We start from the raw sequence: 18,925 nt of genomic DNA on the forward strand, positions 1-18,925 counted from the left end.
CAATCGCAGAAATGTCAGTTATCTGGGATATGTTATCACTTATCAAACATGACCGGCGCCGTGTCCTTTTCCTCCTCCTTAGAAAAAAAACCGGCCAAGTGCGAATCAGACTCGCGCACCAAGGGTTCCGTACACGGGTATTTTCTGACATTTTTCACGATAAATCAAAAACAATTATGCATAAAAATAAATCCTTTCATATGAATACATTTAATTTTTTTGTGATATAACCACAAATTCACGATTTTCTAATTTTTTCCTTTACTTCTCAAACTCTAAGCCTAACTCTACCTGCTTAGGTCAACGCGAAGTTTGTACCCTATAAGTTTTCTTGACAGATACGACAGTCGGACAGACAGACAGTTGACGAAGTGATCCTATCCTATAAGGGTTCCTTTTTTCCTTTTGCGGTATGGAATCCTAAAAAGTAACAATTATAAATAAGCGCCGATCAATTATAAACTACCTACTGAAAAACCGCGAACGTTATTGGAGGTTCCTCTGCTACCGCAAATGTTCATTGGCGGCGATAATTTGTAACTCAACATCAGAGGTGATCCTCCTGCTCGTTTTTCAAATATAAATAAAAATACTTACCCATTGGTCAATCTATACTTTTGAAACTCTTCAACGAAATGACAATCCGTGGTACATTCAAAAGTTTGCTTTGCATGTGGCATTGTTCCACTGCTGATGTTTCATATCTCTATTTTAATCACTGTACTAAGCGCCAATGTTTCATGATATTGGAATTTTTATAAGAGGATTTCACCTGAATATACTTCCCTTGATCATAGAAAGATCTATTGATTGTTCGTTGTTCTTGCCTTTAGTGTGAAGACAGAATTAACAACGCTGCTAGAGTAAACATATTTAACGTGAAAAAATAAAAAAAGAGGCGCAAATATGAAAATATAGAAAATAATTTCATATTTGTGGCTTTTGGGGTGGAGACCATGGGTTCATGGGGCGAGAATTCCAGATCCTTTTTTAAGGACCTGTCATCCCGTCTTGTGGAGTCCACGGGTGACCGGAGGTCTGGCAGTTACCTTGGTCAGCATAATATTAGTCTGGCCATTCAACGAGGTAACGCAGCCAGAGTTCTGGGCACCCTGCCTCGTTACAGTGGTTAGGAATTTGGATGACATTTTTGTTTTGTAATTTTTACATTTTATATAAGTAGTAAATTTTTATAGTAGTTACAAAATATTATGTAGGTAACTATTACAAATAAAAAATGATCACATTAACCAATGAAATAAAAATCTATTCAGAAAATAAATATAATAATATAAATGTTTTCCTTTAAAAAAGTAGTTCATTCAATAAAATAATGCGAATCGCTGCAAAAGGTTTTGAACATGTCCTTTTGGGGCAGGTAGGTACATTGATTTGATACAGATTTTGGGGCACATTGATCATTATAAACGCAATAAATAGGGGAGTACATGATGAAATCATGAAAATATTTTGCTTGAAAGTAATTTTGTTGGCAGCAGGATTTAGAAAGCGAAAGTACTACGTCCTACTCACAAAGCCTGAAAATACAGGCGCTAACTTACTTTCAAATAATATCAAACAAGAAGCTTCGCTTTAATAAGCATCTAAGAATGATATGGTTGAGTTTTTTAGGTAAGTAGTATTTGAGGATGATGATCATCAGGACCTACATTTTCGGGTTTCATTCCTCGATGACTCCAATAAAACACTTCAAAAAGTGTTTATATTAATTTACTTGTAAATATGCAAGGTTTTTGTTATTTTTTAATTACCTAAATATTTTTCGAAACATGTACTTAGGTATTAAACGAAATGCAAACTACAATAAATTCATATTTATTTATTTCCAAATTATTAATATCTATATAGAGTTATACATCTTTTAACAAATAAATATTTACAATATTTCTACTATACATAAAATATTGTTATACATTATACATTGATAATTAAAATAAATTTTACATACATTTATCGTAATTTTTATATCATTTAGGTACTACTTACTTATAATACATCCAATTGATATTAATATTTTCTGATACATAATTGTAGATACCTACTGTAAAAATGTTTATTATTTACATGTGTTTGTTTGTATGTGTATTCTTATAACTAGCATTTAATATTATATTTACACAACTCTAGCTAACCAGGTAGTTTTAATTTTTTTTTACCCGATATTCGAACTTGTGACCTCGAGCACTTTTACCGCTAAGTCATTAGAACACAAAAAAGGATATACAATTATACACAGTATAATTTAGACATACGCAAAACATCACATTTCTTAATAATAAATCGTGATGTGATGAATGTGTGCCACGTCGAGCCAAACTTTAGGAAGGGGCACTAGCACTACTTACCTACTGGAAGCGTTTTGTCGTATTTTCGAACTGTCATAACTTCGGACCGGATGACGCTAGAAAGCTCAGGATAAGGTGTCAAGGTCGGAGGACTCAAGGTCGGAGGTGTTTAAGGTCAGAATGGCTCAAGGTCGGAGGTGTTCAAGGCCAGAGGGCCTCATGTTCAGAGAGGTTCAAGGTCAGAGGGGCTCAAGGTCGGAGGGGTTCAAGGTCGGAGAGGTTCAAGGTCGGAGTGGTTCAAGGTCGGAAGGGTTAAGGTTGGAGGGGCTTGTAGTATCTAGTGATATTTTTATTCGTAGCTCTAGTGGTTATCAATCTCATTGAGTCTCGTTGACGTGTAGCGTGTTCTGTGAATTTTTCGTCAATTGTTTGTAAAAGTTGAGAGGACTGTTGTTAGCGGACTGTGATGATAATGTCAATTAATCTGACCTTGAAGGAGCTCAAGGTACTTATTCGACATTGTCATCCAGGCTCGGTCAATTTACTCTCAACCATAGACATACAATTTTCGCTTCGCTCAAAGACTGACAAAGTGAGGGAGCGAGAGTAGTTAGATAAGATACACTGCCGCGAGCGAAAGCGAGATAGCGAAACAAGATGCCGATAAGTCATTGTTTACGTGAGTATCGGTCCTTATGAGTTCGGCCTGTTCCAAGTCGAGGTGATTTTTTGCATTTACTAAATAATTTTATGATTAAAACGTAAAATCTATGTCCTGCCACCATGGTGTCTTGTTCAGTGAGCGAATGTGACGTTACAAGACGTTATAATCCGCGTAAATACACGTTTCACAGGTAATTACTGATTATTTATACTAATTGTTTATAATCATTATTTCATCATTTGTTGTTAGAAAATTAGGCAAAATAGCTATTGGAAGCTTAGATGATAGGTTTCCCTTAAGACTTATCATCAAATTACATTGCTAAATGAAGAATTTTTGGATATTTTGTGTAAAATTTAAAAACGTTTGTTTACGATAGGGATTGACAAAGTAATGACGTCACAAGTATCGATAGTCGATAATCGTGTCTACCGGTAGGTTTGATGTGATAGGTTTCATGTGATGTATGTAAAATACAATATAAAACACTAGGTACTTTCCAATAAAAGAAAAGAACGAAATAAATATTTTCACTAATTTTTATTTTATTTAGCGTGACTTAGATTTCATATACAGGGTTAAGGGTAACCCGTACATTACTGTATTTTAAGTGCTTATCGGGGAGGTCATTAGCTATGAATTGAGCGCCATATATACTATTTATTTTTATTAACTTGTCACTTAGACATTATATCAGAGTGTTATTGTAATTAATCAAATTAAATTTACTTGCACCCTTTAAAAAAATAAAGGTGGAAAACCAACAAATTCCGGTAATTTATATGAAAATCCCAAAAATTGCTCTATTTATCAAAAAAAGATTTTTTAAAACGTCTTTTAATAGTTTTCTATCGAAATATCAATAAAAAATGTTATAAGGGGTTAAAATAACTATAAGTATCTCAGAATTCATTAATAAATTATTTATATAAAATATTAAAGTCATTTCATTAATAAATAATAATCTGTTACCTAGCTTTAGCTTTGTTACTATTTGTGTATTTGAAATGTATTTGATTTTTTAAGATTATAAGATGCTTTTTACTTCACTTCGTTAAACTAACTCATTAGTGTCCTATGATTTCGCCAGTGAGACTATCGATAATACAAATGCTAAAGTCAGGACAACTCTATTTCACGCACACATTTACGTTTCGTTTTTTGTAACACCGTTAATCTGTCACTGTTGGTCTTGTAAGTCTTTGCTCTCAACTTATAAATTATCTGTTCGCTTAAAACATGGCTGTATAGACGGAAAGCGACTCCTAATGTGGATTCCAAGAAACTAATCTTACAGGATTCGGTGAAACAGGCCCTTAGCCTAGAAATGGAGGATGATAATCATTTTTATCATAATATAGCATGGCATTACATGATACTTAGTTATAACATCATTGAATTAGCCAACCTGCCCCGGCCTTAGTCAAGAGGAATTTTTGAAAATTGTTAGGGGATGACACTTCCAAAAATCGTGAAACAGTAAGCGGTACTTCGTAATTTTTACCAATTTTATTCGGCCTGACCCAGGAATCGAACCAATGCCTCATCATCCGCAGTCGAACAAGCTAAATACGAGATCAACGAGGCATACCTAGTTATCTCGAGTAATAAATATTACGCGAATTACTTTGTTAGTAAACGAAATAGGCAAACACAGGAAACGACTTGTTTACAATAAATGTATTGAGTGTCGGCAACCATACGTACAATAAAACGGTATAAAGCTATTTTTAGAATAAACAGTTGCAACAGTTTTGTACCGCCAGAGTATTTTTAGCTGCATAATTTTACTAGACGTCCATTCAAAGTAGTCCACGTAAAGATCTGCACCTCTTTTCACAGACAAAGTGCCTACCTACGAAGTGAATTTTGCCGCCATTTATCTAAAAATCCGTTATGTGGAACAAATAATTTTTGAGTTGTCGCCATAAAATGTAGAAATTTTGTTTTTGCACTCGGTTTTTTAGTTAAAATTGAACTAAATAAATTATCCCAATTAATCTTGATAGTCTTTTTAATATCGGCAAGATTAAACCGCCTTTGAATGATATTAAATGTTTAGCTTTTCTTTCATCAAAGGCAATTGGATTAAATGACGAGACAAATCGGATTACCTATTAGAAGGGGCTAAGCTAGATTGCTTTCTTTGTGGCAATTACGAAATTATTTAGCCAATTTGTTCGTCTAATATTTATAGGTTTACTTGCTGTGTTACATTTTTACAGGACTTACTTAATAAGTATTACAATTGAGACAGTTTATCTTACGCTAACTTCGTTATAGTCTTCTTATAGCTAAGTACAGATTTTCTATTTTACGAAATGTTAGGCAGAAGTCTCGACGAAAAAGTAATTTTATAAACGTTTTGTAAAAAATGTATTTTGAAATTTATTTTACGCTACTACAATAAAAATTCGGAAAGTGACTTAGGCTACTTTTTATCACGAAAGTTAGAATTCCCACGGGATTTGTAGAACCAAAAATTCACGCGCAGACGAAGTCGCAGATATTATCAGCCAGAAGATACCTATAATACACACCTAATATTATTTTTTGGATCGCATCATACACAGAGAATTAAGTAGTTTATTTTGTCATTTTCTTAGTTACTAGGTCACGAGGAACCACATGACACAACGATATCAAAGACAGTATTTACAAAATAGATAAAGATACCGTTAGAACTTAACCTACGTCCTACACTAATTGAAATGCTTAAAACACAGTTTTGACTTTTTTCTTATTCTTTATCTGACAACTATTTAGACTACGATTAAATTTAAATTTAAACCCGTTTTTTGTTTCGTCGTCATCAGTGGAAAGTTCTTTAAGTTCACTATCACATTCTCGATAATCGGCTTGCGTATCACTATGTCTTTCAAGTTCTATTTTATCGAAGCTCACTTTTTTAGCACTGGCACATCCACTCGGCCCTTGGCCTTTAAAACAATCGTAGTATGGTTTACAATCAATGCTATTCGTGCTCCTTGCTATATAGCCAATTCCGTCACGGTTCCTATCGGTGTACACGAGGAGATCTCTGCCTAAGTGTCAATCTCTAGCATCTGTGGTTAGGGTGAATCGGGCAGATTCACTAATTGAGTCATCCCTTACTTTAGGTCTTCGATTGCCGTTCATATTTTCTATGAAAGAGGTATTTGTATTTCTCACTACATCCCGATGGATGTTGTTATGGTTCGATGGAGAGAGGTGAGTCAGTCTGTAGCTGACACAGGAGTCATTTCTCCTGACAACAGTTCTGGTTGTTCCTGCTCTAGAACTACCAATAGGTGCAAACGAGGTTCCGTTCTGCTCGGGAGCGGAAGAGAAGCAGCAGCAGAGGCATTTAAAATAGGATCTGTGGAATTCGCGACGGAATTTACCTGTAACAAATAGATAAGTTAACATAATCCTATATCTATCCATACTTATGTTATAAATGCAAAAGTTTGCGTCTGTCTGCCTTTTACCTTTTAAAAGCCCATATGCTTAACTGTTTTGTCGGCCGCAGAGATAACTTGCATACTGAGGATGGACAATTAAAGAGTTCCCATGGGATTTTTAAAAACCTAAAGCCTCAAGTTAAAACAATATGGTAAACCCTTACCTATACTGTTTTAACTTTAAAGATAATATAACCTATTTTATTAAGTTAAAGCCGACTGCGTGAAGTGCAAGAAAACTGTGTAGGTATGTGATTTTTTGACTCTCAGCATGAAAATTGAGAAAAAGGTGCATAAGCTTACTAACTATTGTGGCGGTTTTTTTATTTCTTGGATATTACCCATTCAATATACCTACAGATATTTCTGCGTCTAACAAAGGCGAACCTATTGCCAACCTATTATGCCAGGCATTTGCTAGATAGTTACTTAAATTAACATTTATTGATATTTTTTTTATCAGGAGATAGGGGTACAAAATAAGTAGGTACATCGAAAATTCTTAAATACAAATAATATGATACATCCAAAAATTGCATCGTTTTGTGATAAAAAAAATGAGTTAAAGAAGTGCGGGTGAATAAACAAATATTTCGATACATAACAAAAATAAATGCATGCGGTTCCCACTTATTTCAAACACAATAAGTATTTTTGAAAAGCTAGATTTTAAGAATTAAAATCAAACCGTTTGGGGCCGAATGCACTAACCTGAAAACCCTGGGAAACCTGCAAGCAAAATATTTCTGTGACGTATGAAACAAGAAAATAAATATGAGAGAACTCTTCTATATAATTTAACATTGCTATTGTTAAAATCATTTTAGAAGTAGTTGATATTTGAATATTTTTAATGTGTTATGGTTGGTTTTTGGGTGAAATCGGTTAAAAAATCTGAAAAATTAATATCTAAAACATTTTTAAAATTAGAAACAACGAAAGAAATCGCGAATACTTCCTAGGTACCTATTAGGTAGGTAGATACATGAAAATGTTTTTAATCAGTTGGAGTAGATCTTCTTTGTAGACGTATAATATCACGTTTATAAGAGCATTTTAAAAAGAATAGGTAAAATAACTTAGGTTTAGTTTAGATCTTTTGAAACTATAACACCTAAGTCTGTATGTCTTCAGAGTTTAAGAATTCAAATGGTTACTTCATGTATTTAGAAAGAAGAAGTCGAGAATAGAATAGTTGAATTTGTTGGAATAAAATTTCAAAAAGCTTCCGAAAGATCGTGGACCTACAGTGAAATGCTTAAAATTCACGCCATGTTCCATACATTTTAATAGCGTACGGAAATTCTATTATCTTATGCTAAAACGTTCCTCAAGATTTCTCAGATATCTACATGACGTATAAGAACCTACGAGTACATTATTAACCTGATTCCTTCTTAGCTTTTGCAGAGCACCCTTCAACAATTAATCTAATTATTTTATGGCAGTAGTGAATATGATTTTAACGATATTATTTTTAAGTAGGTTATCTATATTATTTCAGTATTAAAGTTTGCCTGTGCTGTAGTCACATACATATATAATATAGATCATAATATACAAAGATAATTGCGTATTGTTCTCCCGAATTTTGATTACGGCTATAAGTAAGTGTTTCCACGTACGATTTTGATTTTATCCTAGTTTCTGTAGGAATTTTCCCTAATTATTATCATTTCACGTATGTATACCATTTCAAAACCCTTAATCCTAAGTCTTATGATATCTAGGTGTTTGGTTATAATTTAAAAAAAAAAATGGAATTTAATACTTAGATTAATGGAATTTAATTTCTCATACGAATAAAGAATACATAGCTAATTAGTTGTTATACTATAAAAATACGCTATTATTCTGCAATTTCAGTTTGTCCTTTTTCAGCCTTTTTGTTAAGCTTTATTCTCTCGAATAAATCTAAAAAATGTATAGATAAAAAAACAGTTTAAATATAGGGTAACTGCCTGACTTTATCCCAAATTATCCTAAATCCCTGTCAACATAAAAACGCCAACTTAATATAACTTTATTTTAGCTACACATAGTCATCAGTTCAATAAGCTAGACAAAACAATAGAGTCGGTAGACAAAGCAGTGAGGTAACCAATTAATTTTAATGTAGGCTGTAAGGATAGAAAATATTATATCTATTTCATTGAACGGTAGTAAAATTCTCATGTGATGTATATTTTAACAATACAAATAGAAATTCGCTGTAGAATATAAATTATTATTATTTATGAATGACTAAGTTTTTGGAATGAATTAGAACAATAATATTTACTTTACGCGCTATATCTATTTACAGAATTTGCAATTAGTTTTGTGTAAATTAACGAGAGCGATGGATATAATAATTAAGCTAAAATACTATCCGACGAATGTATTATTTCCGATAAAAACTTCCAAAATGAAATATGATATTTTGAGCAAAATAAATATAAAACAGCACTCAATATGTCTAAATGACCATTTTTATTTGACTTTTCTTGAAACTTACACATAAGAGTCAAACACGCGAGTTACTTTAATTGAATGCACTGCTAATATTTTAAAATTTCAAAAAAAGCGCGCGTAAAATGTTTGACAGGTTTGAAGTTTCGTGTCGGCCATGTGTAACTGAACATAGCCGAGCCGATATTGGTTAATTGAATGAATTTAATCACAGAAAGTTCATTCTAAAAGTTTTGTTTTGTTTTGAGGTTAGTTTTATGTTATTTTATCAAATTTAACTGATATTTAAGGGACAAAGTGGCATAAAAACATGAGTAAAACATAGTTGTAACAAGGCTTATTAATGTTAGATTTAATCAGATCTCTGAAGTTCTTTTTTCATAAATGAGACTTTAATTTAGAATGTAGAAGTATGAGTTAATAAAAATATCTAAGTGTTATCTATTGTATTATTATTTCATATGCATGCATATAATAATTTCCTTTTTGATTATTTGCTAAATATTAGCATAATTTTTGCGAATGCGAATGCGAATATTGAAAAATATGCGGATATTCGCGAATGCGAATGCGAATATCCGTTACATCACTAGTCTATATTATAGTCTACACTATACAGATGGGGATCCATACTTAAAACACGTGACCCAACTCAATGCGAGAGCTTGATTTGAGTCGAGTCAAATAATTTGCCTCGTGTCAAGTCGAATCTCGTGTTCTAAGTATGTTCCCGCCTTAAAACTCACCACTCATGAAGTTGTAGATGAGTGGATTGACCGCGGAGTTAGCGTAGCACATCACGTGCGAGATCAAAGCGATGCATGTCATTATTTCTGTCTGCTGGACTACAAAGGCGACTCTGGTGAAAGAAAGAGAAGGATAAGTTTATGAAGCTGGTATTTATAATTACTGTATGTACAATTCATGTATCTAGTTATACGCTCTTGCCAGATGAGTGATCGATTCTATAAGTCGTTAGAAGAACCACTGAGGCTCTGAGGGTGTAAAGATGTTCGCAATGCTATAGAGTTACGCGCAAACTGCTTTAAACACTTGGATCGGTTGGCACACTGAGAAACGCGCGTAGACGTGCGCTTCGCAGTTTGGTGGTTTGCTTGCTGTACATTTTACAAGTTTATTTTGAGTTTTAATAGACAAATGATTATTCACCTACCTTAGAACTGACAGAAGATGCACCGGGAAGTAGCAAACCGCGAACATAATGACCACGGCTACTAGCATCTTGGCAGCCTTCCGACGGGAACGCAGTTGTCCTTCTGTGGAAGCATTCGCGTGGATTGACGGTGTGGTCCGCCGACTGGCTGCCAACCCTGAACAAAAGTAATAGGAATCAAAACTTACTTCAATAAGTACTATACTGCATGATATACTCTGTACAAAATTTCGTCGTATTTGGTTTAACAGGTGGGCCGTGAAAAGCTTTTGCGTTCATAATAATATTATTATGTAAGTATATCGTTTACTAATTACAGGATAGTCAAGTATAAACATGATGAAGTAAAACAACAACATAAAAATTCGATTACTTCTCCTTTGAACCCAATTACAAGAAATATAGCTGATTTGGAATTTCGATGGAAGGTGATAAACGTTAATTGGACTCCCAAAGCTAACTCGGGTGTGCGAGTACCAAGCATTTTAAAAGCAAATAGATACGGGGTAGCAATCTGCCTAATTTTCACAAACATAAATTCTATTTCGAGGATCAAAATTATCAACATTGGGTGGCAAAATCGGATTAGTGAGACCAGGGTATACCTATATAATATACATATAATATAATATTCTTTTCTGCGACGACGTAGTACCTACTTATTACTTATTGCTCGCTAGAGGGTCTTGACTTTTTCACTTAATTATATAATGTTAAAGGTTTTGTTCGCATAACAATGCGGTGGGATCCCAAAATAACCAAATAGAAAAAAAATTCAAAAGAAAAATAAAACCGACTTTAAAAACCACAAACACTAAAAAGTAAAAAATAACCCCCGACCCAAAAAGAGAGGTGTTATAAGTTTGACGTGTGTATCTATGTATCTGTATATCTATGTATCTGTGTATCTGTCCGTGGCATCGTAGATCCTAAACTAATGAACCGATTTCTTTTGTTTTGTTTGAAAGGTGGATCGAGATTGTTCTTAGCTATAATCCGAGAAAATCGGTTCAGCCGTTTGAAAGTTAGCAGCTCTTTTCTAGTTACTGTAACCTTCACTTGTCGGGGGTGTTATAAATTTTTAATTTACACTTGTCATTAAGAGGGGTCTCTCCGTCACTCGCTCCATACAAACGTAGTTCCAATTTGAATTCTTATTTTTTCTTAGTTTCTAGAATAGGTATGTCTGCATTTCATGGACTTTGGTTGCTTTTCAAATGCAATTGGAACTACGAATATATGGAGTAAGTGACGGAGAGAGCCCTGTTAACTTCTTTATTCACTAAAAAATAACAGTCGCACGTATCTCTAAAGCGTCTCCTAAATAAATTCGTCACCACGCACATGAGACCGTGTGGCCTAATGGATAAGGCGTCGGACTTCGGATCCGAAGATTGCAGGTTCGAGTCCTGTCACGGTCGATCGTCTTTTTTTAAACATTTTACTAAATTACTAGATGATACCCGAGACTTCATCCGCGTGTATTGAGTTTATCAAAATCCCGTGGGAACTCATTGATTTTTCGGAATAAACAAAATATGAGCCGACTTGAGAACCACTTCCTTTTTGAAAGTCGGTTAAAAAGTAGCCTATATTGTGTTAATCCATTAGTTTTGATGTGAAAGAGCATAGTCAACGAGTTAACAAACATACAAACTTTTACCTTTATTCATGGAAACGAAGCCAAACGAATTATTTTTCATTTAGTTATCTACATTTTCCCCTTTAATTCCGTTTATTTTTATCTCTCGAAATGCGAGACGCATATTGATCAAGGCTCTTAAATTGCTTATCGTCTGAAAAATTGATCTCCTTGCGTTAAATAAATTACCAGAACATATTTTCCATGTGGGTACGCGTTAATGTCAAGTGTCAACCCCCGCCCCCCATGCTCATAACATTATGATATGGGTAGTGATTATGGGTAGGTAGGAATAGGAGTATAATATTTTGCATGGATATAGTTAAACACCCGAAAAAAAACATAAGCTACTTTTTATCCATAGACAAAACACTTATAGTTTTTTTATTTTTATTGAAGTATCACCTCTAACTTTTCGCTTTTATGTGTATTTTTAACCCCCGACCCAAAAAGAAGGGTGTTATAAGTTTGACGTGTGTGTGTTTGATCTGTGTATCTGTCTGTGGCATCGTAGCTCCTAAACTAATGAACCGATTTTAATTTAGTTTTTTTTTTTTGTTTGGAAGGGGGCTTGATCGAGAGTGTTCTTAGCAATAATCGAAGAAAATCGGTTCAGCCGTTTGAAAGTTATCAGCTCTTTTCTAGTTTTCTTATAGAGGTTTTTGTGTCGGGGGTTTTTAATTTTGAGTTATCATACAGAGAGGAGACTTGTGCTCCATAGTGGAAGGGTGAAAGGCTGTGATGATGATCATCAATTTATAATGTCAAAGATTAAGCATTGTTTTTTTAAAAAAGGTGCAGTGCCTGGGGTCCACTCCACGCGTCGCGTCGGTGTTATTTATAAGTGCTGAGCAGGGTAATGATTAATGAGAAACGTTAAAAGGACACCACTGTATGACTTGCCCTTAATTAAAATCCGTATCACGTTTACGTTTACAAGTAGATACCCTAATTGGGTCTCTTTGTTATCCAGTGAATAGCTTCACACTTTATTATGTTGTAACAGTGTGCAACGTCGTCTACTGGCAACGGACGTTATACCTACCACTGAATAGGTAAATAAGCTGCTATACTTTGGTATTCCTTAGCTTACTTAATATACTGGGTGTAGCCCGAACGCTAGCAAAAGCGAAGACAGGTGACTGATGATTACTGAAAACTACGAAAAAAATTTATAAAAAAACGATATTTTTTAAAATTTCACAATTCTTATACATATTGCAAATAAAACATTTGTCTGACGTTGGAGGTCACCGAACGTTCCGTAAATCGGTCACTCGAAGTCAATGTCAAGTCGTAGGTATTGACTCGAGTTTTGCACGCTATACAACGCGGGTTTGAAAAATACTAAACTACTATAACTACAAGATAAGGCAAATGGTTATTTGCATTGGATCGGGTTAAGGTAGTATAATAATAACACTAAAATTTTGCTAGCGTTCTGGTTACACTCTATATAAACAAATTACAGAAACCTTCTCGGGGAAACGCGTAAGCGACATGATTGCCCGGCGCTTTAGACCTTCTGTAGTTAGGGTTTTCACTCATATCATGATTTCATAGTCAGTTTACAGTGACATGATCCTCTGAGCCGCATATAGAGCGCCTTCGCATTTCAGCGAAAAACTACTTGTTTATCTTTTTTGTCAGTTTAGGAAAAATTGGTTATAATAACAAGTAACAAAGTCGAGTTTCTTGTTAGTTTTTCTTAGTAAGAAGGGCATTCCATATCAGTGGAAGATTTACTAAAATATTTAAAAGCTCTGCTTAGGACAAGTTTGTTTGATTAAAAAATATTTACGAGGTTTCAATTTGTATTAAATTGATGTTTACCATTGGCTTAGATAACGTTAATGGAAAGTTGTTTTCGCGCTGCCATGAAAACTATCATGTTACTTAATACACTAATTGCAATATTTGTTTCCACAGTGAATCGTGACAAACCCTTCTCAATAATTGTGTTACATTCCAAAGCTGAAATACCGGCTCACCGCGTTTGGCCGCCTAGACAATTCTCATGAATGCCGAAAAATGCTCAGTCCAAAGCCAAAACTTCGGCTTCGGCCTCACAAGCTTTCGTGATTCTAGATTGTTCTCAAACTTCTAAATTGACTTCTAAAACTCATTAAGTAGAAGCAAAAGTTGTGGGCTTTTGGCTATGGATTAAGTGCTCTGGGATTTGCCTAGACCAATTGCGATGTGCCGGCATTTCCTATTTGGACTATAACACATACAAAAATAATTTATTAATGGACATTAGGTATAGGTAAGGTAAACAAGGGTATTATTTCTATTCATAGACTAAAACGTTGACGTAGATTATTTGCTTTGAAATCTTCCAGGAGTAGGTATATATTGATATAATCAATTTATTATACTATTATTTTATATTATCCGAGTGTTGTATTTCTGTCTCATAATTTAGATCAATTCTGTAAGGAAGTCACTACGCGTATTGACATGACCCGCACCAAGGGTCAGGCTTTCTCCTGTGAGAGTAGGAACGAAGTTTAATGTCGTTTGTTACGAGAGTGTTCAGGCTGCAGGGGAAAAAACGTGCGTAGACTCCCTGGAGAGCTTCTATCATCTAAAAGCTAAATAGCCCCACTAATTTATACTAACCTTATTAAAAAGACCGTTTTTAAGTCGAGAAACTGTGGAAAAGCGAACTGCGAAAATGCAATTGCGAATTCACAACGCATGAAACTGCCATGTGATTTGACTTCGCAACAAGACATACTCGTAATAGTAAATCGGATAACTAACGAAAACATTCAGGGAACGTGAACACAAGGTAAGTATGTAGTATGTATTGGACATATTTGTTTTTTTAAATATTTGGTCCTGAGTCATGGATCCCAAAAAATGGATCTTCTCTAGTAAAATCAGAAGATTGCGAACCAAGTCGTAATTTTCACGAAGTATCGTGCGAGCTCGCGGATTCTGACGATGCGGTGTCGCATCGCAGTTTTGGCCCTACGTGGATGGAATTCTGTAAAACGGTAGTAGAAACTATTTCTTGAAAGCTAGGGTTTAAGGAAATGTTCGTGCACGACATACTTCATGTATGTCAAAGGCCTGAAGTTTAGAGGTGAAATACTTGTTGATTCGTGGGTATAGCGGCATTTCTGTTGCGCTAGGTATTTCAGAAAACGAGCAGGAAATCTAATGCAGTATTTTAGAAATTGGAGTACTGAAACTGTATGAATGCGTTTACACTACGAAGCTCTTTGAATTCACGCTGTAATAGATGTATGACCACAGAATATTACTAATTAATAGTAGCAGTACAGAAGGATCATTTCGCAAATATTTTTCAATAAATAGCGATTCTTGTTACGACACAATTCATACTAATATTATAAATGCGAAAGTATGTCTGTCTGTCTGGCTGTCTGCTAGCTTTTCACGGTCTAACCGATTTTAATGAAATTCGGTACATAGTTAGCTTACATCCCTAAGGAGGATATAGGCTATTTTATCCCGGAAAATCAAAGAGTTCCTTCGGGATTCTTAAAAACCCATCCGATTAACCGATTTATATGAAATTTGATACAGAGGTAAGTAGCTCGCATATCTACCAGAACTTCACATAGGCAACTTTTCATCCCGAAAAGCAGAGTTCCCACGGGATTAAAAAAAAACCGAAATCCACGCGGACGAAGTTGCGGACATTAACTCACACAATTCACGTAATTCAGCTCAAACAATGCTGCGGCCTAAAACTCAATAAACATCTCTCTTTCTGTCTCGCATAAGAAATAATGCGAGTGCCGTCGAACAGGCGCGCTGCTGAAGGTATATTTCTAGGGGCATGTGGCGCCGGGCCTAGTAGGTATGTAGTAGAAGTATGATGTTCTTTTTTAACCGACTTCCAAAAAAGGAGGAGGTTCTCAATTCGTCGGAATCTTTTTTTTTTTTTTTTTATGTATGTTCCCCGATTACTCAAAGACCCCTGGACCGATTTGGAAAATTTTTTTTTTGTTTGAAAGGTTATACTGTGCAGGTGGTCCCATATAAATTTGGTGAAGATCTGATGATTATCTTCGGAGATGTAGAACAGAACTCCTCAATGGATAGGAGCAAATAGCTCGCGATCAGTGTAATAGCTTAGTAAACAGTAGGGTTTTAACTGGGCATAGCATATTATAGTACAGTGGGGCCACTAAAAATTGTGAAATAAAAAATTTTCAAAAGAAAAATAAAACCGACTTCAATACCACAAACACTAAAAAGTAAAAAATAACTTTTGTTTAGCTACACTTGTAATGTGCCTAGGTATGAAGTCGGGCGAGCTTCACTCTTGGATTTCTAATTTTGTTTCAATATGCTCGCTCGACTTCATACCTAGGCACATTACAAGTGTAGCTAAACAAAAGTTATTTTTTACTTTTTAGTGTTTGTGGTATTGAAGTCGGTTTTATTTTTCTTTTGAAAATTTTTACATAGTATAGTTTCTTGTTCTTCTTCTTACAAATCATAAACGCGTACGTACACGCGTAATCCATCTGGCTCTCGAAACAAATTCTAAATTTAAATAAAGCAGTTTGATTCGAGTAAGGTACCTAAATATTTTAAAAAAAGTAATAAAAATTTCTTACAGTTATTCTGTCCACTGGTAGGCGGGCACAGTTTGTGTGATTCAGTGTGACCAGGAATATTGTCTGATCTCCACAGCACTCGCACGATCTGGCAGTACGCTATCATCATCAGCAACAGCGGGAATCTAGGGAAAGATATTTTTAACTATTTTGTACTGATAGCATGCATCCCGTATACGGATATAGGCAAATTTTTATTCTGGAAAATCGAAGAATTCCTTTGGGATTTTTAAAAACCTAACGTGGACGAAGTCGTGGTTATCAGCTAGTAGGTAGGTATGTATTACTACAGTTTTACGATCTATATTTACTGTGCAGAGTACATTTCGATTGAAGCTCTCAAAGATTGATTTGGGTACAGCTCAAAAGGAGATGTTTATTAATAAAGTTTGTCGGTGTGTGTCTTGTCTAAGTTACAAAACTATTTGGAAGTCGTAGAAATGGTCTATATTTTAATTTAAAATCTTCAAACAACTTTTGATTTTAACCACTACTACAGTTTACAGCTGTTCTAAAGTTTTCCAATTATGTCTATTAGACCAACTTTGCCTACGAAAAGTTTAGTAAGGAACTACTCATGTATAACTACTTTATGATTAAAGCAAAATCAATCTGAGCCTATTACTTTGGAGTAGGAGCCTCGCCTAGTACCTCGAACCGAAGGCTCATTCCTGAAATTTGTCTTGACATAACCTAAAACCTCTACGAATAATAATAATCTAATATTAAATCGTTGTTTTTAGAGTTCAAAAAGTTACACCTTTTAACAGGCAAAATAGATAGTTACAAATAACTTAGTCTGACTGAACCGATTTTCTTCGATTATAGCTAAGAACACTCTCGATCAAGCCACCTTTCAAACAAAAAAAAACTAAATTAAGATCGGTTCATTCGTTTAGGAGCTACGATGCCACAGATACACACGTCAAACTTATAACACCCCTCTTTTTAGGTCGGAGTTTAATGACAGATTGATACAAATTTTCATTCCCTATCTAACCTTTTTGTTAGTTATAACTAAAAGCTCAAATACCAATTTTTCATAGATATTACTTGAAAAATGATGGACTTTCATACAAACTTTCCTCCTCTTCAATAGTGGTATGTATGTTCAAATGTATGTATGTTGAAGATGTTCATAAACATGTATCAGATAAACACCTAAAATAACAGTTTTCACTTACGTGTAAAGGAAAAGTGCCTTTATTATGTGCCATTTGAGATCACTTTTATCTGACCACGTAGAGGTGCACTGCATGAAGTATTGCGCGTTGAACCTTAGCTGCACCCTCTGTTGTACTTGAAGGACAACGAATTCTGGCAGATCTGTTGAAGTTAAGAAATGTTATTTTTGATAATATTAACAGTTAACACCATCATTACAGCAATACAGTACCCATGTCTCAGTCCAGTGACTCGCTCCAACTAAGCCTGGTACTGAAATAATAATTTAGCTGATGCCCGATACCATTATTCACGTAGATTCTTTTCTGGGTGTTTTTAAAAATCCCATGAGAACTATTTTAGAGAACCGATGAGAACTAAATTGCCTGTCACTCTGCAGATCTTTGTCTGTATCCATGCAAAAAATTAGATCGATCCGTTGTTCCGTTGCAGCGTGGTTGATGGACAAACCAACCGACAAAGGCAATTTCATATTTATAATATGGCATAACATAATACTTAAATAGGGTAATTGAAATGCTGGTTCTTCTTTAGGAAAGGCATTTCGAAACAGGGGCTAGATTATTTTGACGATTTAAAAGCACTCGTTAAAGATTATTCGAATAAGAAATCTTTCTATTCCTGTTTCAGTGAAGTGCAGTGTACCTACAACCTATCCTTACGTACACGCACAACAACGCATTTACGCTGTAGACGTATTTCCAATTAATTCTGAACTGAGAAAAGGAATGTACTTACTTGTCTCACGGCTTCAGGCCAAAGAAATGTAAAATGATCGTAACTCGTAGTACTACATAAGTACATAATAATGGCAATAATATCGCATCTGTGAGATAGAGGCTTTATTGCCTCTATCAGTAGATACAACTGGAGAGCGCTTGAATCGTTCGTCACTGAGGTCGCATGTCAGGCCCATTTAACTTTAACGGCTCTCTAGGAACCTTTGAAATAGCTTTATACTGCATAATATCGTAAAAGGAAAAAAGGATAATGGTTTCATCTTATTCTATGGCGATGCTGATAGACGTACATTGTACCTGCCTATATTTTTGTTTGGCTTTGTATGTGTTTTTTCTGTATCAATTTTATGGTTTACAATAAAAGTATATTCATTCATTCATAGACTACATGCTATACATCACCTTGTAAATTAATAAGATCTTTGTTAAATTGTGGAGTGATTGGCTGTCGCAATCAGCGATGGTAGGTGACACTAGTTTATAATAGATTATTCTCAAAACCTTATGTCTTGGATGTCTGGCAGGGGGTTGCCACAATACTAACAATGGAATTCATAGGCAAGATAGGGGCTTCTTTCTTTGACCATTGAGACCGCATGTGTCATTATTCAACATAGAGATAGTATATAATCCTTCATCCAAGTTATTCAACCGTTATTAAAGTTGAATATGACACTGTCGTCTGAATGATCCCCTAAAGAAGCCCCTATCTTGACTAT

General features: G+C 34.8%; 1 protein-coding gene and 1 non-coding gene across 4 annotated transcripts in view; one reads left to right on the top strand and one right to left on the bottom strand.

Moving 5' to 3' along the window:
* Positions 1-4,043: 4,043 nt before the first annotated feature.
* LOC123865678 (orexin/Hypocretin receptor type 1-like) overlaps positions 4,044-18,925 on the bottom strand; it is a 71,640-nt gene continuing 56,758 nt past the window's right edge. For all 3 annotated transcript variants that reach the window (XM_045906870.1, XM_045906871.1, XM_045906872.1), the window contains 5 exons: positions 17,466-17,607; positions 16,282-16,406; positions 10,039-10,195; positions 9,611-9,723; positions 4,044-6,353 (listed from right to left, as the gene is read on the bottom strand). In XM_045906870.1, coding sequence (XP_045762826.1) covers positions 6,022-6,353; positions 9,611-9,723; positions 10,039-10,195; positions 16,282-16,406; positions 17,466-17,607 — 869 coding nt within the window. In that variant the 3' untranslated portion in view covers positions 4,044-6,021. The remainder of the gene's footprint in view (positions 6,354-9,610; positions 9,724-10,038; positions 10,196-16,281; positions 16,407-17,465; positions 17,608-18,925) is intronic.
* On the top strand, positions 11,387-11,459 carry Trnar-ucg. Its single transcript has one exon. It is a non-coding gene; the product is annotated as a tRNA-Arg (tRNA).

This window comes from Maniola jurtina, chromosome 5, assembly GCF_905333055.1.
Source record: "Maniola jurtina chromosome 5, ilManJurt1.1, whole genome shotgun sequence".
Lineage (NCBI taxonomy): Eukaryota > Metazoa > Arthropoda > Insecta > Lepidoptera > Nymphalidae > Maniola > Maniola jurtina.